General features: G+C 42.1%; 1 protein-coding gene and 1 long non-coding RNA gene across 13 annotated transcripts in view; one reads left to right on the top strand and one right to left on the bottom strand.

Annotated features, from left to right (window-relative positions):
- Positions 1 to 26,380, top strand: ADNP (activity dependent neuroprotector homeobox). 12 transcript variants are annotated; one of them, XM_065849684.2, is made up of 10 exons: positions 14 to 139; positions 5,057 to 5,178; positions 6,737 to 6,991; positions 7,904 to 7,999; positions 10,038 to 10,196; positions 11,533 to 11,578; positions 12,670 to 12,976; positions 20,395 to 20,507; positions 21,723 to 21,815; positions 22,193 to 26,380. In XM_065849684.2, exons 6-10 carry the CDS (start codon positions 11,540 to 11,542, stop codon positions 25,304 to 25,306), a joined length of 3,666 nt encoding a protein of 1,221 aa, XP_065705756.2. In that variant the 5' UTR covers positions 14 to 139; positions 5,057 to 5,178; positions 6,737 to 6,991; positions 7,904 to 7,999; positions 10,038 to 10,196; positions 11,533 to 11,539; the 3' UTR covers positions 25,307 to 26,380. The 12 variants fall into 12 exon arrangements, with proteins under 12 accessions (XP_065705753.2, XP_065705760.2, XP_071671699.1 ...); XM_071815596.1 differs by having other exon boundaries at positions 6,729 to 6,991; positions 10,041 to 10,196; XM_065849682.2 differs by having other exon boundaries at positions 6,729 to 6,991.
- LOC136108132 (uncharacterized) overlaps positions 18,308 to 27,712 on the bottom strand; it is a 44,981-nt gene continuing 35,576 nt past the window's right edge. The window contains exon 6 of the long non-coding RNA XR_011741578.1: positions 18,308 to 18,743. This is a non-coding gene — a long non-coding RNA (uncharacterized lncRNA). The remainder of the gene's footprint in view (positions 18,744 to 27,712) is intronic.

Raw genomic sequence — 27,712 nt, 5'->3', positions numbered from 1 at the left:
CTCCCCCGCGCCGCCGCCGGCTCCGCTCCGCCCGCCCGCCCAGGGACCCGGGCGGCGCCAGGGAGGCAGCTCCGCGCACCCCCCAGCCAGAGGTGCCGGGGGAGCGCCCGCCCCTGCTGCTGAGGAGAGCCCCGGTCAGGTAGGTGTGTGCGTGAGTCCGCGGTCCGACCCGGCGGGGCAGTGCCCGCCCGCCCCTCTGCCGCGCTCCCTCCGCCCGGCGGTACCGCGGCCCCGGCAGCCCCGTCCCGCCAGCCCGGGGGTCCCGGCCCTGCCCGCTGCAGCCGGGGGGCTGCGGGAGTTGGCAGGCGGACCCGCTCCCCTCCCCCGGCCGCACACATGTTGAAGAGACTTGACCGCCGTCGGGAGGCCGGTTGTGCCCCGGCCGGACCGCGGGTTCCCTGCGCTGCCACCGCCGTCCCTGCTGCCCGGGCCCGGCCGCCTCCCTTCCCCCGCCCGCCAGGGGGGGACCACAGCGGGATGCGTCCCAGCGATGGCGGGAGGCGAAGTGAGCGGGATGGTGAGTCGGTGAATGGGTCCGGCTCCCCGGGGCAGCCGGGTGAAGCTTCTCTGCTGGAGCCGGCTCGGAGAGCAGCGCTGGCTGCGGCGCGATGAATGGGGCGCAGCTTTCCCGGGCAGCCCAGGTGTGTTTGCCTGCGGGAAAAGGCGCGATCCGCGGGATCCCGAGCCCGGCACCAACTGCAGGATGGAGCAACGTTGACTCACCCATCCCTCCCTTCCCTACCCTGGGCTATAGTTACTGACACCCGTTTCTCAGACAAAGGCGGGGGAAACCAAACCCTAGAGCCTGGCTGCGCAGCCCGGAGCTGCACCCTCCTTGTCACGCACCCCTTTCACTTGGCACCCGCAGCCCGGGGGCGGGGGGTGTGTGTTTGTGTGTGAGATTTCCAAAACAAGTACCACGGCGTACGCGATGCTGGCGGTGCCCCCCCCCCTCCCGTTAGATCCGTATTGTCGCTCCCGGTTTATGGCCGTAGAAGAAAAATACCAGCCCCCACCCAAAATGCACCGCAGCCCAGTCGGCGGCGCGGAGCCGAGTGCGGCAGGGAGGCAGTAGGGGGCGCCCTCCCCTCGCCGGGCAGGGCTGGGGGGGGGGGGCGGGGGGGAAGGGAAGGGCCGGCGGTGCCACCGCAACGCGCCGCCCGCAGCCCCGGCTCCGGCCTCTCCGCCGGGAGGGACGGGCCCCGCCGCGCTCCTGCCGTCCCACCTGCCGTCCCGGAGCGGATCTCCCGGCCGGGGGCGCTGGGGGGCGGTGAGAGGATCCAGGGCGGTTCTGCCAGGTTGAGTGGAGGGTGTTGGCGGTTGTATCAGAACTTGGCTGTGGCTTGTGGTGCCGTTTGCTCCATGAACTTGCATGGCTTTTCTCACACATCGCAGCGCACGGCTGCAGCGGTACAAAGTTGCGGGGCGAGGCGTTGGTGAAGCATCGAGCGCTTTGTCTGGGGCCATAGCGAGAGTCCAGATAACCGCACGCTTTGATGTTCTGATATTGTTTATTGGATGTATTTAAGCCACTTGGTAGGTGTGAAAGAGGTTTTCATTCCTTTTAGAGGAATGCCCTTTTTTGAGCTTTGGGTTTGTTTTTTTACTAGCTATGTTTCTATTTATTTTTACTTCTATTTTCTGTTTCTGTTTGGAGGTACAAGGTGTATCTGAGATGATGGAGACACATTCCCACCTGTCAGGGTATTGTGGAGCAGCCTCAGCTGCTCCCGCCCAGCCGGGATGTGCTGCAGCCACCGGTCTTGCTCCCCCTGGCAGGGTCTCTGCTACTTGGAAAAACTTTTACTTGGGGACTCTGGTAACTGTAGGAATTACAAGTTGCCATCCTTCTAGGTGAGAAAGATGGATCATCCTGTTTAAAAAACAGAAAAGCTTTTTTAGTTATTATCATTTTTGCTTTTAATAAACAAACAAACCAAAGCTTGGTTCCTTTTTAGATGGATATTTACAGATGTTGGGTAGTAATTCGATATCAGCACGTCTGCATCTACTGTAGTGTGTTTAAATCTTAAAATGTCAAAAAGAGACAACAAAAGAGAAACATACTGTTGTTAATTTGCACTTGAGGCTGGTGAGTTGTAACATGACTGTTACATTTCCTGAAAATTATTACAACAAATACTTAAATACACTTCTGTCAAAGTAGACGTGTCCTTTTTGATACGCAACAAATAACTTGTTCTCCTCCAAAAGTAATACTAAACTACATGGTTTTCTACTATTTTTATAGTAAGCTGCCATTGCTAAAATTAATATAATTTCTTAAATAACTTTTTAAAAATACTTTTTTGTATCTAATAGAAATGAGATGCTCCAGCAGCTCTCTGAGATCATTGCAAAATGATACATTTTGGTGCCCTTTTTTTTTCTGTTGAACTTGAAGTCATGGTCCATCAGACAGCTTTCTAGAAAGCATCTCTTTAGGTTACTACTATTTATCCTTGAAAGTATAATGTGTGGAACTATTAGAGCTTCAAAGTCGTTAAGAGCTTGCAAGATCACTTGTGTTAATTTCTAGGATGGAGATGTTTGGATATGCAAGGGATGGGGAAGGTGAGACAGCCCAATGGTGAACAGTCTCTGCTCACCATGCTCAGGAATGAAAAACCCTCACAGGAGAGGAACTTCTTGGCTGGTTTGGAAAGTTCGTGCCCTGCAGTGTTAAGCATCAGCTGCACCAGTAAAACATCTAGGAAGGCTGCATGTGCTCCTTGGGATGAGATGAATAACCTCCTTTTTTTTCTGTGTATGTAGGATAGAAGTTACCAGTTGTCAGAAGATGCCCATTAGCATTTTCAGAATTGGTATGTGTCACTTACAGTGGTATATTACAACAGCATTTTAATTAAGCGTTAATAGTCTAAAGTATCATTCATTAGGTACTTACCAAACCGAGCTCTGCAGTTACTGAATGAGCTATTAAATTCTAGATGAATGCACATACCCGTTTTCTGAGGAAGGTAAGTTGTGCTTCTGACACACTGCGGAGTGAATAATAGATGATTGTTCCCAACCCAGCTTTACCACTCCATAATAATAGTAAATATTGAAAGTAGATACTAGCATTTAAAGTAGCATTCCTGGAATAGATAACCACATCAGAATCTTATCAGTAGTCACAAGTCGTATAGTCCAAATGTGTATTTTATAACTTTTTATTAAGATGGCAGCTGATTTGATTGATGTAAAGGCAGAAATTTGAACAAATGATTTTGTGGGAGCAAAGACAGCGCTCGTAGGTTGATGTATTTGAAATCGCTGGAAATAAGACTTAGTGGCTCAATAGGAAATTTATTGGGGTGTTTTGTGGTTTTGCTGTTTTTTCTTTTTCAGAAAGGGGAAGTTATCTTTGCTCCACTACTTGAAGTTAGTTTAAGAGAGACACAATTTTATACATGAGGAATGAACAAAACAGTATCAGATATGATGAGGATCATAGTCTGAGGTCTGGAGGACGTGGGTGCCAGCAGAGGTGCTGAGCAGCAGTGGGGCTGCAGCTGAGGAGGGTGGTCCACAGGTGTCAATTGATCTGCTCTGTCTGCATGGGCAAAGATGGGAGATTTTTTAAATGATTTTAAAATTATTAGTTCAGCTGCAGGGTTTGCTGTTTTTTTTTTTTAAGATGCTTGTAACATGCTTGTTTAAAGAAGATAACAGCTGACTGTTTGCCTCCCATCTAAACAAGCATTACAGTATTTTTAATTATATTAAGATATGCTCTAGGCTTAGATTATATATATATTTTTTTATATATATATATGGCATGTGTTTTTATTAACATAAATGTAGCAGTGTCATTGTTACTGTGGAGGTAGTCCTGGTCATATAAATAAATATGTTGATACAAGTGTATGTTTCCTAGTAATAGTATAAGCTATGGAGATGAGCATAAAAGGTACTGGTTTGAGGATAATGTAATGTCTGCATATGCATTGGAAGACAAAGAACTTCTGAGTATGTTAATTTAGTTTTTAAAAAACCTTGTACCTCCTGTATACGTAGAAGGTTTGTTTTCACTCACCTGACACTTTGGGAAGAACCGCCTTGCTCTGCTGCTAGCATTGGCCAAATGGACCTGTTCGTTTTGAGCTTTCAGGAAGTACTTAGACCTGGTATAAAAACCAAATACTTGTTCTAGGTTTGAATGAAGACATTTTTAGAGAGGGTGTAACTCTTATTTATCTACCTGAGGGCCTTGTGCCTCAAGGAAAAATGTACGTTGTTTGGAGCTTCACTGGAGCTGGCTGGTGTTGAAAGGCGAACATGAGGCTTGAATTTAGTGTCTCGCTCTGATTTCACATTAGTGCTTTTGAATGAGTATGATGGTTGATGGTTTTGAATAAGAGTGGAATAATTACAATTTTTTTCTGCAGTGAGTCACTTTCAGCTACCACCATTTATATCCTTACTGGTTTCTCAAGGTGGCATTAAAGATGACTTGGATGAAAACTGATATTGGCTGTTGAGTCCTAAACCTGTATAGTTGACTCCAAATACTTCACACCTGCAGGTTCTTGGCTGTGCAAGTCATGTAGCAAAATGTTTCATTTAAAATCTGCTTCCCAAGTAGTATCTAAAACAATTTACAAGAAATAGAAAGTAAGTAACTGTGTAAACAGCCTGTCTACTCAAGTAATGCCCTTCAGCTCATCCAGTCACTGAAATGTGGCAAAGGGGATGCACTCCAGCCTGGCTTCACTCTTTGATATCTCTTCATTACCCCCAGCTCCTCTCTTCCCAGCCTCAGACCTCAGCCATTCTTTATCCCTTTCACCCCTTTTTACCTCTTCAGTGTACTGATTTCTGATGTGACTCTGGATCTGATAGTTCTTTGCTTGTGCTGCAGGTGGGCCAAAGAAGGTGTTAGTGATGCAGATTCATAGCAGCAACAGTAAGGGGGCAAATGTCTCTTGAAATATAAAATAATGGTCTTAAAATGCCTTTTTTTTTCCCTAAAAAAGTAAAACTTAAGTTTGTGATCTTTTTGTTTGTTTGTTTGTTTTGTTTCCCCATTCCTGCTGCTGCTGCTATGAAGCCTTTTGAATATCGAAGGTTCCTGAGTCAGACGGAAGACAGCAGTAGCTGAGGTGGATTAACGCTGGAATGTAGTCAGGGCCTGGAACACTGGGAGCTATGCTTAGACAGAAAGGGAAAGAGGTAAGAAATGTGAAGTGGTAAGACTGATTTTTTTAAGCTCTTGTTTACAGATTTTACCCAATCGTGTAATGCCAGCATTTGTGCATAGCGTGTGTGAAGTGGTAAGGCAAAGGAAAAACAATTAGCATCAGCCTACTTCACAGACTATTTTTACACTTTAAATACTCAGATGCTAGCCAGTTGGCGAGACCTTTTCAATATCTAATGTATCTACTATCTGAGAAAGCATGTATTGGCAGGGGTTTGGATGAGCTTCCAAAACTGTGTGTGCTCTCTTCTGTTTCGTTGATCTGTTCTGCCACTTACACCAGCCTGCAAATGATGCATCTGCTGGGCAGGCGGCACTGAGGGATGCAGTTTCACCCTTGGTTTAAATCTCAGTGTCTGTGCTGCCCCTGGCAGGGCTGGGCCGCGCTGCCTCCTGCCTCTGCCAGCCCTGCTGCCTTTGGGGAGCGAGGGAGCCGCTCTGCCTGCACAACGCTCCCGCTCGGTGGGCTCAGGGCTCTGCTCTGGCTGCTGACACAGTGGTGATGTCAGGAAAGCACGACACACACGACAGGACTACCCTTTTCATTTGCAGTTTCACAATCGGTGTAATCCAATCATAAATTATGTGCATTTTTATTACATGCTTTGTTTGCACAGAGACTTCTCTGCTGCTTTGTTTAATTACAGAAATGTTTCTGTGAGTTTTGGATTGAAAATTTCAAGATTATTCTTGATTTAATTTAAATGTAACGGCTAATTCATGAAGCATGCTTATATTTCCAAATTAATTTTTATTCTGGGATTGTTCATGTTTAGCTATGATCTAGATGACAATTGGAATTGTAAAGCATATTCATGCAGCCTTTTTTCCTGATCAGTGAAGTGTGGATATCATGGTGTAAGCAAATAACATCCTTTGTGCTTCAATGATCTCCAGTCTCAATTTCAAATTTCAGCAAGACGTGCAGAGTTTATTACATTTCAAACCGAAATCTTTAAGAAATAGCCCTAAACATGCGAGACTTTCATATTGAGTATGTATATTACATATTGATTTCACGGCACATGTGTGGATGCATATAATCGTTTCTCTTTGGAGATCTTGAACAGTCACAAGAGATATTATTTAAGATGGCGGTAGGTGTGCAAGCCCACTTCTGGAGCTGCTAGTGCCTCTAATTTAAAATTTCCTATGCACTGAAGTATAGCATGCCCTAGAGAATGAATGCAATTTAAAACTGCTTTTCGGAATGCAGTAGAGATTGCCAGAATTGATGTGTTTTTTATCATGCGTGTTCAAAAGATCCTTCTTTAGAAAGCATTCAAATTTAGCTAAGGGCATCATTTAACGTAGTTCAGCCTAATAAGAAAACCCAACAGAAGTTCCCAGCAGAGCGGAAGGTAGCGGATTAATCATCAGGAGTAGGAATAAAGAGTTGTGGTTCCCAGAGCAATCGAAATTTGGCCATTTTGTGGTTTATATTTGGGACGTAGAAACTACACTGTGCAGAACTTTTACTACTAAACAAAAGTTGATAAGGAAATAGTTAATTACGTCTCAGTTTTGCAGTTAGCGCACACACCCACCAGATGGAGCTTCTGGCACCAGTGGAAAATTCCAGAAATCGAGCAAGAATGAGAAGTGTGTGAATGACTTAGAAGATTCTCTGTCTGCTGGACTGCAGAAGAGGGTTTTTTAACTCTTAAATAAAAACTGAATGGAGAGTAAGCCGTATCAGCCGTACTGATTCCTTTCACTAGAGCTGTCTTCCGTACAAGTTTTCCCTCTGCCGGGAAGTTGGAGTCACCCAGCTGAGGCCCTGCAGTAAGTTTCAAAAAACCTGAGATAAAACAGTCTCTCATAAGCCCTTGCTGAAAATTGTATAGAAACACTAAAACAGCATGTTAAGATTTTTAGCCAAAGAATTTCCTCCAAAAGATTTTAAGCAGGTTTGGTGGGTTGGTTTTTTTTTTAGTACCACATTTTAGATGGACTTATGTGCTCTCCTGAAGCAGGCTGTCCAGAGAAGTGGTGTGTTAAAGAGTCCTTTTTGTTTTGACACACAACTTGAAACTTTTTTTGAGGTAGCTGATTTAATCTCTGAAGTAATTTTATATTTTTTAAAATTCTTTTTTGACAAAGGGACTTTTAAGAAATAGACTATTTGACTGTGAGGGGGAGTTGGGGTGGTTTTATGTGCACAGTGCTGCGAAAGTTTTACAATCCTTTAGCCGGATGGCAAACCACATTTGTTAATTTCCTTCAGTTTCAATAATCTTAATTTTTTCCAGATGGTTTGATTTGGGTTTTCTTTTCACTTTGTCTTCCTAATGTGCCTAGTCCTGTTTTGGGTATAGACACAAGTGAAAGGACCTTGGCTAGAGACACGAGTCAAAGGGCTCAGGGGTTGTGCTTGATGTGCTGGCTTAGGTGGAATTCACGTGCTGCGTCTGACCATGGCAGCTGCACACAGGGTGTTCTCCGGTGAGGTGAGAGGTATTTAGACAGGAGTTCACTGAAGACCATCGTGTTACCTGGGCAGAAGCTTGGTGGTACAGATGGTTGAGCAGTAAGGCCGAGGAGGTGCTCGCTGTTTAAAATGTTGCCATGAGAATAGAGCGCATGCTGTTACAAAACAGTCTCCATCCTAGGATTATAGCGGCCTTGAAAAATAAGCCCTTAGTTGTCTGGCGTTTCAGATGTGCTGTTAAACTGCAAATCTCATTACCTTCACAGGAGATGTGGGTGCACAGCCCTCTGAAAATTAGGCCAGACATGCTGAAATAAGGAGGAAAGAGAAGAGTCCAACAGAAGAAAGTGAAAATGCTTAACGTAAGGCGTGACAGATGTGTTGGGAGTGGACTCTTCATTTACCTAGTGCAGGGAGGGGAGAGACTTAATTGCAACTCTTTTCAAGGAAGTTTTTAGTAGTTTGCAGTTCTTCCAGCTCCTCTGTTCTCCCTGATGTTTCTGCTCCTGGTATTTTCGATTTGCTCGCTCTTTGGTACCTTTCCGCTTCCTGACTGTCATTCTTCCCTGCCCAGCTCTCCTGAAATGGTCAGGTTGCAGTCCCAGCCTCCGCCTTGCTGCGGGGACAGGCCGTTGTCATTATGCGAATACAGAATATTAAACACCATCATACTGTATAGTGACATCTAACCTGCATACGTGAGGAGGCTGCTTTTCTATTGCTGTGGGAACCGTAGGTTCATTTTCTTGCCTATTTTTCTTGTATTTTAAGGTATTTCACTCCATGTTGCACTAACAGCCTTTGCAAATCTACTTCGTGGCTGGCTTCTTAGAGCATGCTGTTCAATGCAGCTAGCTGGGCAGATCATGAAAAGTAGATCTTATTTTAAATGTAGTTGGACTAGGGAGATAAAAAGTACAGTGTCAAAAAGTAACGGCCTTGTTTCATTGTGTCCAGGCACATACACCTGCTGTCAGCTCTGATATATGTTACTGTATTGCACTGTTACACATAAACGAAGAATTTCTTCAACTTAAAATATGAGCAAAATGAGGGCTAAAATAACGTTGCATTATATAAAGTCAGAAAAATGCCAGGTGCTTGGTGATTCTCCTCAGCACCACAGTGCAGGGGAATGATACTCAGTCTTCAGGAGGCCCAGTATGGGATGAAGTAATTCCCGGTGTTCATTAGTTGTATCGTCAGACGGATACGCTAATTGTCACTGATGGGCTCTCTGCAGTGAGGAGTCAGAGGGACAGAGGTGAATTTGGACTCGACAGAGACACAGGGGCCCAAATTCTACTTTCTAGTTGGAAAATAAGCCAGTATGAAACAAAGCAATCTATCATCCATACCTGTTTAAAGATATGGCTAGTGGTTTTGTTAAAGCATATGCAATATTCCGTTTTTCCTCAATGTGAAGTATTTTAAGAATTCTGTCTTTTAAAATTTCTTTGAACATGTTAGTATCTTCTGTTGAAAACATACTTGCTGAAGAAAAACATTCTGTACTTTAAGCTGTGGATGTGTGGTCTGAATAATCAACAGAGTTTAAAACCTAACAATTTTAAACAGTAAAAACCCTTATTACTTGGAAAAGTAATTATAAATGACTCAACAAATTTTGCTTTTACACACTTCAGATTTGGTTGTTCCAGATTTTGTGATACTCATGTTATGTCTTATGTTTCCAGTCTGCTCAAGACTGAGTTTCTGTCCCTGGGCGATGTGAGTTGAAGAGGTATCAGTCTTCCTACAGAAGCATGATCATTGACATGCCCTTACCCAAAAGAGTCTACTTCACAGCCGTGTTTTAACTGAACATTTTAATCTGAATACTTCCCAAATGAATGTGTGTCCCCGGGGTTGTGGCTGAGAGCCGTGGTACCTGTTTGATCTCCCAGAGTCTTGTAATTTAAGGTCGGACTGCGTTTGTATGGGAACCTTCTAGGAAAAATGACCTGTGCGAGGAAGTGCTGTTGGTATTTCACCGGGTACCTCATCTACGCAGGGTGCAGCTACGCTGTGGGTTCTAGTAGCTCAGATGAGGTGGAAACTGAGGTCCTGACCACTTGACTCAAAAGGTTATGTGAACCATGGGTAGGAGCATTTGTCTCTGTATCCTGCTGGATTTCTGAATTGGGTAACTTAACTGAAATCTGAGCACTAAAAATACTCCTCAGGTAGCATCACCCAGAGGAAGCTGTTGTTTAAGCCATAAAAGTTCCTGCAGCACTTGCTGGAGAGCACTCTACAGTAGTTCCGTGTCAGTAAAGGTACTGTAAATGTGGTTTATAATTAGCTTTGGAGTCCTTTGCAATGAAACGTACGTTATAAATGTAAGATTGCCCTTATTACATTTCTTATCTCTTGTCTTTAACGCTTTGTTTTGTACAGCAGGATATGATCCTTCTTCTATGTCCGGGCTTTGGCCTCACACAGTAGGTGTAATATAATCGCTGAGGTGGGCGTTCTGGAAGGAGAATTATTTTTGGAGGCTTTTGCATGAAACTTGTCCAATGAGTCTGAGACGCCCAAGCACCATTAATTTTGGAGGTAAATGCCTCATAATATGTACTAAATAGATTGGGAAGAGTTAAGAGTTAAGAATTTCATTTGGCGAAGTGTGGGCAAAAAAAGGTTGAGAGAGGATAGTTCTGACTGTTTACTCCTGACATTTGGAACTTTGGAACTTAAAGGAACACCAACTTGGACTCTAGAGAAACTGGGGGCGTGGGGGACTTGGAGCTCAATCAGTCTGGCAGCTTTGCTGCATATTCATTAGTTCCCTGGTTTAAATTTTCCCCCCTCTTTTGGTTTATTAAAACCAACAGAGGCAAAAGTGAAAGATGATTCTGACTACAAGAGAAATGGCCAGACTGCCTGAAGTGCTGAGACAAACTGGGGAAAATCCTGTGATACCAAAGTTTAAAGAGAGATAGTTTAAGTTGGATGTCCCTTTAAGTTACTCCTTAGAATCTGACATTTATTTGAATCTCAATTGAAATGTTTCATTTTGGAAATTCAACTGAAATATTTTTTATAAGATATTTTCTATCATTTGTCTATAAATCGGTCTGTCAGACTGAGCTGGGATGTGTATAAAGGGAGGGGAGGGAGGAATGCTGTAGTTAAGAGTGAAAAGATCAAGCCAAAAGGGGGAAAAAAACCCAAAAACAAACAAGAGAACCCAACACAAATGAAAGAAAATATAACAATTAGTCCCAAAAGAGTGTTTTTTAAATGACAGATTTAAAATGTCAGTACTTGCCGTGGGCAGGGGGGAGGGAAGGGAGAATAATTTGCATGAAATATTATTTACTCTGAATTTTATTCATGCTATTGTTATTGGAATAAGGTTACTGATAAAATTATAAAGATAAAGTACTTTTTAAAAGTTAATAAGTTAAGTTTGCTCTAGTAAACAACAGTAATGTAGTAGTGTCCCACAGCCAATAGAGAATTGAGAACTGTGTTAAACATTTCCAGTGTTCAAGTTGCACTGACGATGTTGATCCTGATTCCCATTGCTTTCTGATTTTAACAATAACTCTTATCAAGAACTATTTAATACTCAAAACCAGGCTGTCCAGTAGAAGGCTATTCTGCATTTTTTAACGAAGTCTCATTTTTAGCATAACTAACTTGTTACCAAACTGCATGCATTTGTTTGGATGATGCTGTTTCACTCTGCTGCAGCCCTTCTCTTTTAGTGTTATTGGTATTAAGAAAGTTGGGGTTGAGTTATTAACATGAAAACCATGGGGTCATGATACAAACGGAACAAGGGCAATGGACTAGAGCAGCGGGTTTAAGTGTGCGGGGCGGTATATGGCGTAGGGAAAAGGAACAGCTTTTAGAATAAGGGTTTGAACCATTGCTTTTTCTGTAGGAAAAAGATGGAGTATTGCATGCTGGGAACAAGTGCTTTCCATAAGGTAGCTAAATTTTAAAAGTACATTTGTTTCATTTTGTTTTAGGCTTTGCTTAAGTGTTCTAATCTAGTAATTTTGTCCTTTCTGCAGTTTTCATTTTGATTAGACCTCTGCAAAACTCTCTTCTAAACAAAAATTCAAAAACAAACCAAAAAAGCAAACCTGGGCCACAACTGCAGTTCGACATTTCTGAAATGTTGCTCAATGTGTGCAGAAGAATATTTAAAGGATATTATTAATAGTATAAAATATTTCTGTGGTCTCTTTTCTATAGGTTCAAAATTGCAGATATTTAACACGGGTAAATTTAAAGATGTGAATGTTTTGGATGACTACAGAGAAAGTGAAAAAATGTGTTAAAAAGTAGTCTTCATTGACACTTCTTCAAAACAAAGCACCACACCCCCCAAGAGAAGTGGTGCTCCTCAGGAATGTGAATAGTCACATTCTTCTTTCTTTGTTTTGTGAGTAGCAAGACATAACGCACTGAGAGGAAGTTTGAGCAGATGAGTCAGGACTTACTTCATGAACTGCAGTTAAATGTTTTGGCCAGGTTTCCAGAGGAAACAAAGCTTATACAAGTTTTCAGATTGTGCTTTGTCTCCTTATCTCCCCACCCTCCCAGCCAAGAACAAAGTTGGCCATTTTCAACCAAATTTGGGTGGAGGACTGCAAAGATAAACAAGCACCTTTTAAGTTGCATTCAGTGTAGAAGAAACTAAGGTTTGAACATTCTCAAGTCTCATTCACAACTCCCCTACCAGCCTGTTGGGTGCAGCAATGCCAAGGGGCTGCTTAAAAACTCTGTGGGAGGAGTTGTCCAGAGGAGGGGACAGAAACCCCAGGGTTTAGGCCCGGGATTTTCTGGGGTTGACTTTGTGCCAGCTGCAGAGGTGCCATCTGGGCTGCCTGGGGCTGAACACAGCAGCTTGCCCCTCATTCTCTAACACGGAGCTAGCAGAGGGTTCTGAAGGAAAGAGAAGCAGCAGTAAAGTATCTGGGCTTAGTATTTGAAGTTTTCAGCTCCAAATGAGAGTTGTTGGTGCCTGAGTGCATGTATAGTATATTATTCCATGGATACGATATTATTACAGGTACAGCAGCAGCTCATGATGCCCCGTAAAGCTTTTCTTTCCCAGAAAGAAAAGCAGGCTCGTGCCAGGGAAAGGGATATGTTAAAAAAGAGGAGGAGGCGACAAGACTATCTCAAAAGAAGCGTGGAGCCGCAGAAAAATGCAGAAACAATAAAATGGCACAGGGATGATGAGAAGAGGAGAGAAAATGAGCAAGTTAAGGACAAAGATATCAAGAAGCGGTGGAGACAGGATGAGAGAGACCGACGAAAGAATGTGGACGCTATGAATTGGCGCAGGGAAGATGAGAAGAGGGAAAATGAGCGAGGTAAGGACCAAGAAGGCCAAGAACCAGCAAAGAAAGGAGAGGGGGAAAGAGCAACGAAAGGATGGACCTTTCGAAGCAGCAGAGGGATGATGAGGGGGAGAGGGGAGAAGAGAGACTAAGAACACATGCAGAAATAACAAAAAATGTTAGTATCTTTTAGTTTTAAATTTGTAGGAAATCTGCTTTAATGAATTACAGTTCTTGCAGTGCTAATTATTTTAATAAGACAAGATTGATCTAAGTATAGATGTATGCAAACTTGACGAGTCACAATGGGTTCGCAAAGGCTGGGTTTACACGTTGCTTATGTAATTGCCTGTTTTGCACACATGCTCACACCTCATACTTTCTTCAGCAGTACAGTTGATAAGACTGTGTTTCAGATCACCAAAAAGTTCAGGTTTTCTCAATGTTCATAATATGTGCAAATGAGAGCATTAGGAAAGAAAGGGGCAACCAAACGTGCTCATAAGAGAAGGTAAAACCAATGTTTTGTTTTATTCTTTTCAATGATGTGCCCAAGAGATAGTTGTAATTGGATCCCCAGGTTTATTCTGAGGTAGATTATTTAACAGAAGTTTTACGGAAGTGTAAATTTCACAGGATGCTGTTTAAGAAGCGGTCAGCTCAAGAGAGGCACATTCTGTGTCATTAGACCTCGGGTGTTGGCATCAAGTCAGTTAGCATCACATTTGACTTGATAAATTCAGGGAACACCTTGGCATCCAATCTGACAAACTGACAAACAGTAGCTGTTTACAGTATGAAGGCCCCTTCTAAAGTTGCATTTTTATTACATTTTATATAGGACTTTTTTATCTGGAGTTACAAAATGTGTTTTTGTTGCAGTAGCCCTAAAACATGAGTTGTAGGGAACTGGCGATGGATTTATTGGAGTACTCAGACTCTCATCTGCTAGAAGCCCAAAGGGATTTAGAAATTTGAGCCCTTGGAGTAGAAGGGGTGGTGCCTGTGCAGACAGAGGCCTTTGCTCCCATCTGGGGCTGGTATGCACAGCGTGGGGAAGGTGCTGTCACCGCATCCTTGGTGACATAGCAACTCTTCTTAACAGCAGTCACGAACTCATGATCTGGAAGTGAGAAACTCATTCCTCTTTTGGGTTTTCTGTATTTAACACATATTTGTCTTAGGATTGAAGATCTGCTGTTTTTTTCTTCCACTGAAGTGTTTGGGCAGCCCTGGTGAGGGGGCCTGGCAGGACACAGCCACACAGCAGAGAGGAGAGCTGTGTTACTGCTAAAACCACTGACTCCTAGGTGGCAGAGTTATTTTGTTACTCAACAAAACCAAAATGGTCAGCATACTGAATACGCATAAAGCTTTTCTTTTTAGTGCTGATCCTTTCTATTGAGCCTAAAAAAATAAACTTAAAATGTTCAAGGGTGAGGGGTGAATGTTGCTTGTGATGAGTAACTTCACATATTTCATTGTGAGGGGAAAATGTTCCCGAAATGAAATACCAGCTCTGTACCTCTGAGCTCCAGTCGGGATTCATTGTAGGCCTGGGAGTTATCAGCTGGTAAAATAAATTGTATGTCAACAAAATTGATAAATGCATGTAAAAACAATTACTTCCAGGAGCCTCGGTTTTATTTCTGTAAGTTTTTTATTCTTTGTTCCTAATTTTCACTCAGTATTCGGTAGGAAAATGGAATTTTGGAGTTTTCCTTTTCTTGACTGACTGCTGCTTCTGTTCTCAGCTCTGGGAAGTCACAGAAACTCACAACTATGTTCATAAAATTCCCAAAGGAAATAAGGGGAATAGCCAGATAGTGACTTTAAAACTATTCCTCTAGTATCATTAGCAATGTTGACATAATACTTTCCTTGTATGTTTAAAAAAAGATGGCTTTAAAAGCCTCGTGTATTCCACTGCCATTGTTCCTGCAGGGGAACAGCTACTTCAGAAGAATCAGTGGCCACTGTGAGGAGCGTTGGGATACCCAGATGCCTGAGTAAGCTGAACTACGGACTAGGGCTCTTTTCTTTATAGCTTTTAGGGATTCCATAACTGTTTTTGTTTCACTTGCCATTTCACGGTGATGCTCTTTGCAAACCCTGTTGAGTGCAGGACTCTTCCTCACTGAATTGTGCAGGGTCAGCTGCAGGTCTGTGCTGGCTGGTCATGGAAGCTTTGCTGATGGTGCAGACTGGCAGTGATAGTAAGGAATTGGTGTCGTTTTCAGTTAAGCGTAAAGAAGATAAAACCTTGAGTAGGTTTTCTAGAATACCTAGACTGTTGTTGTCTTGGTTCCTTCGCACAGCAGGATTTTCTTCCAGATTCTTTCTTTAGGTCTTAAAACTATTTCTGGATGAAACCCACGATTTTCGTAACTAGCCTGTGGCACTAGAAGGATATTATACCTGTGGCTTGTCAGAACTGTAACAAAGTTCAAACATGAAACAAGCATAACAAGCACTTTAATGTTGTCCAAAAGTGAAAATAACATGATGAGGCAAATTTGGAATGTGTGTGGAAGAGTTTAGTTGAGAGGAAAAGGCTGTCTTGTTCTGAAACTGATGCATCTTTCCCAGAATTAGAACAGCATTGTTACCTTGGGGGTGCTTTGAAGCTGTATGGTGGAAGATCCTCTAATTCATTGTTCTAGATCGAGTTGGCAGAACTGAAACAGTCTGACATCTGCTGCCTGATGCTATCAAAGGTAGCGGCTGCAAGGTAGCTCTTCTGGTGAGGTCCAAAATACAAAGGACACACCAGAGAATGAAGCTTTTTACTTACACTGAAATAGCTTTTGGGGTCTAAAGACAGATGGAAGCTTTCTCTTTTTTATCACCTGTGATAGTTTGACCGATGCGGGGTTTTGCTGGTTTTCCCTCCTGTGTTCCTTATCCTCCCCGTCCTGGGCATGCACCCCCTGTCAGGTGGTAGCTCTCCAGTTGTGAACACGCGTGTTGTGAATGAGATCAGTGCTCCCCTCGGATGGGAGCGCTGTTTGCACTGAGGAAAAGAAAACGTTCATGGTTGCAACATAGAACTCTAAACCAGGCATGCAGTATTGTATTTTCCATTAATTATCTTGAATTCATCTTTTGACTCAGTTTTCTAGGTGGTTCCAGTCCCTTGGTAACTGACGTGTTAAAGGGCTGAACTGCATGGCCATGTTAATTTGAAGTGCTTGATGCTCATACAGTGAGGACGGTGTGTTTTTATTAAATACTAAAAGTGGTTTAAAAATCACGTTGAGTAACGTAGCAGCAGGATGTGCCAGACGGTGTGTTCTGGAAGTTTTTAGAATAGTCACTGCAGTTGTTTCCATCTGGAATTTGAGGCGCTAGTAAGAGTAGCAACAAGTCACTGCAAGTCTATCTAAATGCTAAAATCTATTTTAAAAAACTCTAGTATGTTGAAAAATATGGGGGTTGTTGAAACTTGTGTGTGACTATGCAGTGGTTAACCTTTGGGCTAGGCCTTGTTACCTTTGCTTTTTTGTCATGCCATAAAAATTAAAGTCTTGATTTCCTGTGCTTAGGATATTTGCACTGTTAAGTTCCTAAAACTAAGCGGAAATTTTCTCTAGTAATGGGTTTGTCCTTACTGTTCACTTGAATTATATTTTTTCCCAAATACTGTTCATGCTAGTGCTCCTGAGAGCATTTTAAGGTGTTACACCATTTTCCCCCCGGTAGCATTTTCTTTTACCAATGATGACTAAAGAGGTCAGACAACTGAGCAGTGAGAAAACCCTTTGCTGAGAAGCAGCGCTAACTGGAAGTGAGCTCCCTTTTTATTCATATTACAGCTGTGAACCTGAGTTCTTTGAAAACACTGAGGAAGCCTTTGATTTCAAACAAATGAAGCCAAATGCTGTTGCCTCTTTTGGCCTGCAGTTGTAGTTGCTTCTCAAAACTTGGACATAATTATTAATTTACATCAATCAGCCTATATGGTGTCCTGGCCCATTCCCATTACAGAGTGTCATTCTGTTGAGTGAACTGATGTGATTCCTGTGGACTTCTCAAACTTCACAAGTCTTTGTTGGGATTTTATGCCCTAATTTTGGGGTGATAGGATGCACATATCAGAACTGCACTTGAGATTAAATTCCTCCTTCCCGGGACTCTTGCAGCCCATTAAAAGCCGAGGACAGTGTTGCAGTTCAGTGCACAATACCATGCACACACTCAAGTCTCTGAACTGTTGTTCCTCTGCTTACCTTGCAAATAGTCCTTGCTTTTTCACAAACCTTTCCCTCCCACCCTCCCTTCACATTTTTGGATGAAGATCCGAGCGTGCTTCATCCAGGCCGCTTTGTTAACACACGTGCACTCGCTAGGAAACTCGTCTTTTCGTTCATGTTTTGCGTAGTGGCTGTTGCCCATAGCAGTGAAATAGTTCTGCATGAAGTTTGGTTAAAACAGGTCTTTGCACCTCCAAAACGTGACTGTGGAATGGAAACTAAAGTGCAGCGTTTCTAATTTAGTAACGATACTCTGCTCTTTTGTATCTTGTCTTTTCTGCTTACATTTGCCTGCTGAATTATTCTAGGAATCAGTACCTGGCTGTGGCCTAGACCCTTACGCTTGGTGCTGCATCAATACAGAGCAAAAGCAGGTTCCAAATACTTCTCCCGCAGTCTGTTTATTTTACCATTATTTTTTGACTGGTACAGCCAGACATTTTGTATAGTCACAAACCATAATAATATCAGACTGTATCTGCTTCTCCATTAATTATGATTAAATGGGCAAGGAACTTCCCAAATACAATTAACTGTATTTGCTTAAGGAGGAGTTGTTTTGTGAAGATTAGGTGAGCTGGATTCTGCTATCAAGCAGAATTTGCAAACTAAGGTTGATCTTGAGTTTTCAGATGTGAAGATCTAATGATATTCTCTATGATGATGTGTTGGGAGAGGAAGATACTGGTAATTTCTTGTCTTTAAGACCTGACCGGGAGGCAGGCGAAAGGGCAGAAGCAAGATGGTGCAGACAGAACAGAGATCTATCCTTAGTCTTGCTTGCTTTATATATCTCATGGCATATTTGGCATGTCTAGTTATATTAGACACAGTAATTAAGAGAAAGCATTTGATTCTTTTTGGTGAAGAAGTGAAGAAGCGGTGTTTTGTACTAAAGAAGTTATTTGTTAATAAGCGTGATTTTCAGCTTGTGGCTGACTTTCCAGTTTACAAGTGATTATCGCCTAAAGACAAACATCACTTGGTGATGAGAAAAAAAATGGTTTCTTCACAAGCAAAATGAATAAATTCTTTAATCAGGGACTTTGGTTTTAAGGAAAAAAGCACAGCTTGCTAGAAGGTTTCAAATGTAGTGTTTTTCAGACACTGACATTTCTACAATTGATATTAAGAACTTGGGTTATTGTGGAATAAAATTACCAGGACGTTACCTCCTTGGTTTGAAGTTCACTTGAAAACACTCATTCAAATCCTGAAGATATTTGACTGTGCTGCTTCATATATTTTTCCATGAGAAAATGGAGCGTACAGGTAGCTGTGAAGCCGCCCCAGGAAGTGTGAGTGAAGTGTTGCAATGAGAGCAGCGTCAGCCCGCTGCCCTTACAGAGAAGGAATCAGTGGAGCCAGGAGAAGCTTCTTTCTACAGTCATATTTTTCACTCTGGCTCGATGAACTGCAGCAGCAAGAACTTGTTAGAAATGGTGTTCTTGACTTTAAAAACAACAAAAAACCCCACTATGCTGTGCCTTGAAAGCTAACTTGTCTTACTTGATTGTAGCTTAGCGTTCAGAGCCATACTTCCAGTTCTGTTCAGGGAAGAGAGGGAATAGAATGTTAAGCATATTTTATTTCCAACTTGTGATCTGTGTCCACTCTGTGCACTGTGGTATTTTTTGTTTTCCTATTAATGCAGTTGTGCTATCACACAAGTCAGGTCTGGTTTAAGTCATGAAGGAAGTGGCAGTGGGCTCAACATTGAAAGCTATTTCATAGTGCCTGGCCTAGGAGAAGAAACTGCAGGCTGGAGATGCTTTTTCCATCTGGAAACGTTAAGCTTCTCTTACTGTTTCAACTACAGGTCAAAAATAGATAAAATGCTACTACTTGGAAATTGCAAATAGGACACAACCTTACTGAACCATGTGCATTAATCAGTGGGCCGGTTAGGAGCTGCAATTCTTAGGCAACAGAATTTTTCCCATGAGTTTTTACCATCTTTTAAACTAATTTGTTACTGATACTTCACAAAATTAGTATTGCTGCTCCTCAGCCCCATTCTTAAATATTTTCAATTACTATTCATGTCTTTAATGTCAAATGGACCTGGCTCAACTTTAAACTGTATTATACATTTTTACAATTGAAGCAAAATTGCAACCTTCAAATGGTAGTTTTAGTCAAGGAGATTTTAGTTCTATTTGTTGAAGTAACTAAACTAATTGTAATGCTGCCCTGAAACATGTAAATGTACTCTTCGTGGGCTTCATTTTTTCAATACAACAATTTCTCCCTTCCAAGATAACTGTAGGTGTTCAGGGACTTTCCTGTTTATGCTGTTTTGCCCCTTCTCAAAGCGCAGGAGCCTTGGTGGTGGTTGTGCAGCTGAGCAGGGACAGCAGGACACGGACACCCGCAGCAAGACTAGCTCTTAGTGTTTGGAAGAAACCTTAGTGGTGACGCCTGAATGTGAGGATCCACATATCTTAAAACTGTAGACTTTGTTGTAGCTGGATGGTCGGGGTCATCAATGGCCACTTTAATTGGAATGAGCTGTCTCTGCCTTGGGATCTGAAAAGCAGGGTTGTCTCAGCTCCAATTAGAGGTGTTGAGGCATCTCGCACTTCTTCCAGTGATTTCTATCTCTGAAGGGCTCCACCCAAGCTTTTGAGCCCCATCTTAATAAAATGTATGCTACCCAGCTTGGCAGCTAATTAAAGCCGTATACACAGTAAATGGAGGAAGCAGTATTGATTGCTTTTCCTACCTACATCTGAATGCAAGAAGTGTCTTTCCCACTGAGGAGATACTATTAAATGTATTACAAGACTGACACAAACCTCAAAGCTCATCTTACTGATTTTCAAATCTCTCAGGGTATCTATGCACAAAAGATAAATTGAGTTTTTAAGTAATTCAGCATAGGGGGTAAATTTCGTGTAAATACAAACACTTTAAAAACCAGTTATTTCCAGATGCAGCTGATTAGTCCTGCAATAGTTGATACATCAGTTTGTTGGGTTTTCAAGTGCTCTATTAAGTTTGTCGATATCTGGCTTTATGGCCTCATTTAAGAACAAATCAGACAGAAAATGTGGTAGTTTCTTAGTTAATGGTACAGCTCTGATACTGAGTTATATGGGTAAAATGAGACAGAAAATTGGTAATAATTAAAAGTGCAACACTATCAGACAAAACACACTTGACTTAAACCTCTTCTCTTACTTTCTTTCTCAATAGAAACTATGTTCCAACTCCCTGTCAACAACCTTGGCAGTTTAAGAAAGGCCCGGAAAACTGTGAAAAAAATACTTAGTGACATTGGTTTGGAATACTGTAAAGAGCATATAGAAGTAAGTATTGTACCTCCCAGGGGATGCAGTTAAAATGCTCCAAAGTTAGTGGCACTGTGAGGTCTTTGGTGTAGGACTTTTTTTCAAATCTGTTTCACAACATGTTAAATGTTTCCTGTTAATTTGGAAGGAATCCTCTGTATCCTGCTCCCACACCGTATTCTCTGTTCTGATCAGTTTCTGTGAGTGATGCTGGGATTCCATTTGCTACCCCTGCATTGCTTTTGAGTTCTACACAAAGTAGGACTTAATGACTTGAGCTAAAATGTACCTGCAAGCATTTCTGAGAAGCTAAATAATCACTTCTGTACCTGTGTTAGTTCCTACAAGGGTAGAGTATTTGTACTGCTCTTCTGGACAAACTCCATAACTACCATCCCAAAGTAGAGCTTTACAGGACAGAAGTTACTGTTCAGGAGGGAAATTCACATGCTTTGACTCTTTAGAGTGCTCAGCAAATTATGAGCTGTTTGCTTCAGCTTTGCTGTTTCTGTCTCTTTAAAGAGCATTTAAAGGAGATGTGTAAAAGAAAGAATAGCCAGTCCTTTCCGTGTGCAAAATTTGTGGAGCAAGTCTTAATTTTTAAGGGCAAAATTCTGACCTGAGATGATGTTACTTTCAGTGTTCACTTCAGTGGAAATACTGTTTTTGAGTCCTTATGTGCTTGTGGTCTTATGCGAAAGATGAAATACTGAAGTACTTCATAGGATTATTTTTAATAGCAATTGGGCTTCTTGGACATTGTACATGTAGTCAAACTTTGAAAACTTGGTTCTGAATTCCTGTGTGAAATTAAAGTAAGAAAAAGCCCAAACTAATCAAACACACACACCCCCAAAAGAAAACAAAACCCACCACTCAACCAAACATGAGAGTTATGCTGAAGCATTTATGTGATGTTAAATGTTTAGCACTAGCCCAGGAACACTTTTCTCTGTGTCTGCTTTTGAAAATGGGGCAGGTATGTAATTACAGTCTTGGATTAATTAGGAGGATGAGTAGTGAAAGTAGTTCTTCAGGTGTTTTTTGATGTTGAGACAACCTGTCCCCTCCAAAGAGGTACATGTAAAATACTCACAGTTCCTTGGGTTAACAATGTCCCATTTGCCAGCCGGACCTGAGAGGGCTGCACGGACCTCACAAGAGTTGCTTACGGGAGAACTTGCTCTTTGGTTTTGATTCTCTGTGCTCTCTTCCCATCTTCCCCTTCTCCAGGATTTTAAGCAGTTTGAACCTAATGACTTTTATTTGAAAAACACTACATGGGAAGATGTAGGATTGTGGGACCCATCGCTTACAAAAAACCAGGTTGGTAACGGTTTATGTTGACACGTCTCATTCTGAAGGTGGTTCATACTAAAGGGCGTTTCACAAATATGCCAAGAGCTTTTTCTGCAGTTTTGCCCATTGATCTTCATTAGACTGGTGGAGGAAGATGTTGATGATTTAGCCTTGCATGCTAAGTTTAAATTCTTGAGGCACCTCCTCTAAATTGGCACTTAACACATCATGCGTGTGTTCAGATTATAAACTTTTTAGGTTCTGATCTGCATCAAAAATTGGAGAGAAGAAATTAATCTAGAAGTCTATTGCAGTGGGTTGTGAGACTTCAGAAACGTTGTTTGGAGAAGATCATGTCTGTTGTTTTTCTAAAATTGGCTTTTCAATGTGTTCTTTGTTTTAAGGACTATCGGACAAAGCCCTTTTGCTGCAGTGCATGTCCATTTTCCTCGAAGTTCTTTTCAGCATACAAAAGCCACTTCCGGAATGTTCATAGCGAAGACTTTGAAAATAGGATTCTCCTTAATTGTCCTTACTGTACTTTCAATGCGGACAAAAAGACTTTGGAAACGCACATTAAAATATTTCATGCTCCAAATGCCAATACACCGAGTGGAGGCATCAGCACTTTTAAAGATAAAAACAAACATGAGAGCCTTAAACCCAAGCAGGCTGACAGTGTAGAACAAGCTGTTTATTACTGTAAGAAGTGCACTTACCGAGATCCTCTGTATGAAATAGTTAGAAAGCACATTTACAGGGAACATTTTCAGCACGTTGCTGCTCCTTATATAGCGAAGGGAGGGGAAAAGTCACTCAATGGTGCAGTTCCGTTAAGTTCCAGTACCCGAGAGGAGGGTAGTATCCACTGCAAACGATGCCTTTTTATGCCGAAATCATACGAAGCTTTAGTACAGCATGTTATTGAAGACCACGAACGTATAGGATATCAGGTAACAGCAATGATAGGTCACACTAACGTAGTGGTTCCAAGATCTAAACCTTTGATGCTAATAACTCCAAAACCACAGGATAAAAAGCCCATGGGACTCCCGCAGAGGATGGGTGCCCTGTCCCCTGGAAGCGTTCGATCTCTTTCGTCACAACAGATGATGAACAGACTCACTATACCAAAGCCTACATTAAATTCCGCAGGAATGATGTCAAACGTTCACCTACAACAAAACAATTACGGAGTCAAGTCGGTACCACCAAGTTACGTTGGCCAGCCAGGGGGAAGGCTCAGCTTAAGCGGTAACGCAGCAGTTTCTATTCCACAGCAATCGCAATCGATGAAACAGTTTTCAGGCAATGGAAGGCCGTACACTCTTGGAGGGGAGCAGAGGTCACAGGCCTCAGCAAGATTCTCTCTTCAGTCTGCCAACTCATCTTCTCTTTCGTCAGCTCAGCTGAAGCAGACGTCATTATCTCAGTCGCAGGCAGCTTCAAGAGTATTAGGTCAGTCTGGCTCGAAATCTGTAGCTGCTACGGGTCCTTCCAGTGTCAATACATCATCCACACAGAAGTGGAAAATCTGTACTATCTGTAATGAGCTGTTCCCTGAGAATGTGTATAGTGTCCACTTTGAAAAGGAGCACAAGGCTGAAAAGGTGCCTGCAGTAGCTAACTATATAATGAAAATACACAATTTCACTAGTAAATGTCTATACTGTAACCGCTATTTACCCACTGATACATTGCTTAATCATATGTTAATACATGGTCTGTCTTGTCCATATTGCCGTTCAACCTTCAATGATGTTGAAAAGATGGCTGCTCACATGCGAATGGTTCATGTTGATGAAGAAATGGGACCTAAGACTGATTCCACGCTAACCTTTGATTTGACATTGCAGCAGGGTAGCCACACGAATATACATCTCCTTGTAACCACCTACAACCTGAGAGATGCTCCTGCTGAATCTGTAGCTTACCATGCTCAGAATACTCCCCCAGTTCCTCCAAAACCACAGCCGAAAATCCAGGAGAAGTCTGATGTACCTGTCAAAAGTTCTCCGCAAGCAGCAGTTCCCTACAAAAAAGACGTGGGGAAGACTCTCTGCCCTTTGTGCTTTTCAATCCTAAAAGGACCCATCTCTGATGCGCTTGCACATCATCTACGGGAGAGGCATCAAGTAATTCAGACAGTTCATCCGGTTGAGAAGAAGCTGACCTACAAATGCATCCATTGCCTCGGTGTGTACACCAGCAACATGACGGCCTCCACCATCACGCTGCACCTCGTGCACTGCAGAGGGGTTGGCAAGACTCAGAACGGGCAGGACAAAGGTACTTCAGCGTCTCGGCTGGGTGCTCCGGCTGTAGCGCCCGTGAAACGTACTTACGAACACATGGAATTCTCGCTAATGAAGAAAAGGAAGATGGATGATGACGACTCCCCCTCTGCCTTTGAGGAGAGGCCTGAAGAACCTGTCATTCTAGCATTGGACCCCAAGGGTCATGAAGATGATTCCTATGAAGCCAGGAAAACTTTTCTTACAAAGTATTTTAATAAGCAACCGTATCCCACTAGGAGAGAGATTGAAAAGCTGGCTGCCAGTTTGTGGCTATGGAAATCTGATATTGCATCTCATTTTAGTAACAAAAGGAAGAAATGCGTTCGAGATTGTGAAAAATACAAACCTGGTGTGCTGCTTGGTTTCAATATGAAAGAGTTAAACAAGGTTAAACATGAAATGGATTTTGATGCAGAATGGTTGTTTGAAAACCATGATGAAAAGAATTCCAGAGTCAATGTTAGTAAGACTGTTGATAAAAAAATAAGTTTAGAAAAAGATAATGAAAGTTCCTCGGACAGCTATGAAAATCTAGAAGAGGAGTACAATGAAAGCGGTAGTCCATTTGGTCAGTGCGTTCCTGACATTGGTGGGAAAACCTCTTCCGAGAGCATCGTGGAGAACGCAGAGCACAGCATATCTAAGGAAATCATTGAAGAAAATACATCACAGTCTCCAGAGAAGCCAGATCAAAAACCAGAGGAAAGCTCGAAATATGAAGAGATTCTTTCTGCTGAAGAGCCAACAAAGCTGGTGGGAGATGTTTCAGATAGCGAAGGTGATCAGGATGATGCTGTTGAGTGGAAGGATGGAGCTTCACAGTCCGAGAGTGGGCCTGGTTCTCAGCAGGTTTCCGATTTTGAGGATAACGCATTGGAAGTAAAACCAGAAGCGTGGACAGATGAATCCTCCCAAAGTGAAGATGCTGGTAGCAGTAAACCGACTGTTGAGACAAAAGGGGGTGGATCTGAAAGTGATGAAGAACAGTCAAAGTGGAAGAATTGTTCCTATGGAAAAGTAGAAGAGTTTTGGTCTAAAGACCAGTCGCAATGGAAAAACGCATCCGAGATGGAGGAGAGCTTGTCGAACCAGCAGATGGAATGGCAGAACAGCACAATTGACAGCGAGGACGGAGAGCAGTTTGACAGCGTGGCTGCCGGCGTGGCAGATCCGATGCACAGCAGCCTAACCGGGGTGGAGCTGAGCAGCCAGCAAGCGTGAGCCGCGCGGCTCGGAAGCATCAGGAACACGATCCCATCTCCCGCTGTCTGGACACCTTCATTTCAGTGTGACTGCGAAGCTTCGCGGCTGACTGGTACTGACTGGTACTGTCTTGGTGCGAGGGCGGGCGGTCGTGGCCGCTCTGCCCGTGGTTGTCTGAGGATGCTCTTGGCGAACCTGGCTTGAGAAATAACTGCTGGGCTGAGCACAGTAACTTAATGTGAAAACAGATAAGCTGGTGGCTCCAGAATGCACAGAGAAAAGCAGAGGTTTATTTTATCTGCATTTTCAACATTTATTTCACTCTTGTACATGTTCAGTTGGATGTCTTTTTAAACATTACCCTTTTTCACATGGTAGTGTAGGGCCAACCATCCAAGCTACCAGTTCAACGTGTATAGTAGACTATGGGGAAACTGATTTTTTTTTTTCATGTATCATTCTGAATAGTTGAAATGTATATTTGTACAGTCTTTTAGACCTATTCAAGTGAAGCTTATGAAATTGTTCTTGTGTACCCATCATAGATTTGTTTCTCTTTTTTAGTGTTGCCCTGCTGTGTAATAAATGCTGTATCTAGTTTACCTAGCAAAAGCTTGAAACTGCTATAGTATGAATTTTGACAAACTTAGTTTTTGCACATAACCTTGTACAATCTCAAACCAGAGGCCAGCAACATAAAATATATCTGGACTCTATTGTATTATAGAATTTTCTTGTTCTGAATATCCTTGACATTACAACCGATGACAAACGTATTTCAGAGCCATTTTCTGAAATCTTTTAAGCTAAAAAAAGAAAAATCACATGCAAGAAACAAGTTTGCAGCTACTAATTTTGACACCTTTTAGATCTGTATAAAAGTGTATTGTGTTCAAGCAGCACGCTGAAACAAAAGTGCTGTGTTTTGGATATTTAGTTTTATCTTTAGTTAACACCAACAAGGTGTTGTATTCATTTATACCATCTAATATATGACACACTGTTGTAGTATGTATAATTTTGTGATCTTTATTTCCCTTTGTATTCTTCATTTAAGCATCTAAATAAATTGCTGTATTGTGCTTAATGTAACTATTTGCTTTATTACATGCAAGTGCTGCAATCCTGGTTGGTAAATCCCACCTTGCTGCTACATTCATTCCTCTTGTTTTCGCCAAGTGCTCCGCAGCTCTGCTGGGACATGGATGTTTGGTACTTCCTTACTGAACAGACTGGTCTCCTTCAAGGATATTGAAAATCTACAAAATGTAGATTTGGCTGGATTTGTCTTTACTATTTAGCATTGTAAACCACTATTTTATAAATAGGATTGTAGTGATTTGCTTGTTCTGCATCCTGGAGAAACAAGGTTTATGCATTACTTAACATTTTTCATCCCATTGTATCTATATGAACAGAGATCACATTCATGCATTAAGAAGTTACCTAGAACTGTCTCTCTACGTATTGAGGGTAAATGGTAGCAAAGGTATTTGAATACTTATGATTTAAACTTTGGAAAACCTTCTTGTCTTTCACTGAAAATGACTTTTCAGTAAATCAGGTGAGGGTTTGGTAACTATCACAGATGTCAGTGGGTTGCTGACCTTTTTCCCAACACAACCAGGTACTCAAAAGTCCTAGAAAAGGTTATTCCTTGCTAAGAAAACGCGGTTCTGTTCTTTTCTCCCTCTGCAGGCTGCTCTGTTGCTCAGGAGGCTACTGGCTGAAAACTTAAGGCATTTCAGGATTCGGTTGGTGTCATTTCATCTAGGCTTTAAGGGATTTTATAAATGTTTTTAAGTGGTTAAAGGTTTTTGCACAAAAATAGTCACACTAAAAATCACCCTTATCTCAGCACTTTCCTTTGGGCCCTCTGACTCAACCCTTTATTGACACAGGATATCTGCTCAACCAAACCTTTACATGGTGTTGCAGGAATAGGTGCACTGAAGTTGTATTTCCCAAGTGACATTTAGCGCTGCCATCCTCTGCTCGGCCGTAACGTTTCTGTAGTAACAACCTGCTGATAACATTTGACCCTTCGACGTGTATTTTCAAGGCAGAAACCTGAATATTCACCCAGAATTTTGATCAGAAAGTTCTACCATTCTAACCACCAAGAAGTTAGTAGGTTTCAAATATCTGCTATTCCAGCGAACAGTTTAGCGTTTTGTAATACATGTATTTCATACACTGCTATGGTCTTAAAACAAGTTTATTTCCATTTTTATCAGAACCAAAAGATTTCAGGAATATGTTGTGTGTACTGTCTCTTAGTTTCTCTTAATAAACAAGCTGATATTTGGATGAACAGGTTGGTATAACTAAGAGCATTTTGTTCCTTTCATAACTAATTTGCCTCTGCAGCTCATTTGTAACAGAGTAACCTGCATTGCAGGGGCAGAGACACTGACTACGTTT

This window comes from Patagioenas fasciata, chromosome 16 (assembly GCF_037038585.1).
Source record: "Patagioenas fasciata isolate bPatFas1 chromosome 16, bPatFas1.hap1, whole genome shotgun sequence".
Classification (NCBI taxonomy): domain Eukaryota; kingdom Metazoa; phylum Chordata; class Aves; order Columbiformes; family Columbidae; genus Patagioenas; species Patagioenas fasciata.
The sequence above is the reverse complement of the archived record's forward strand: the minus strand, read 5'-3'. Positions and strand labels throughout refer to the sequence as shown.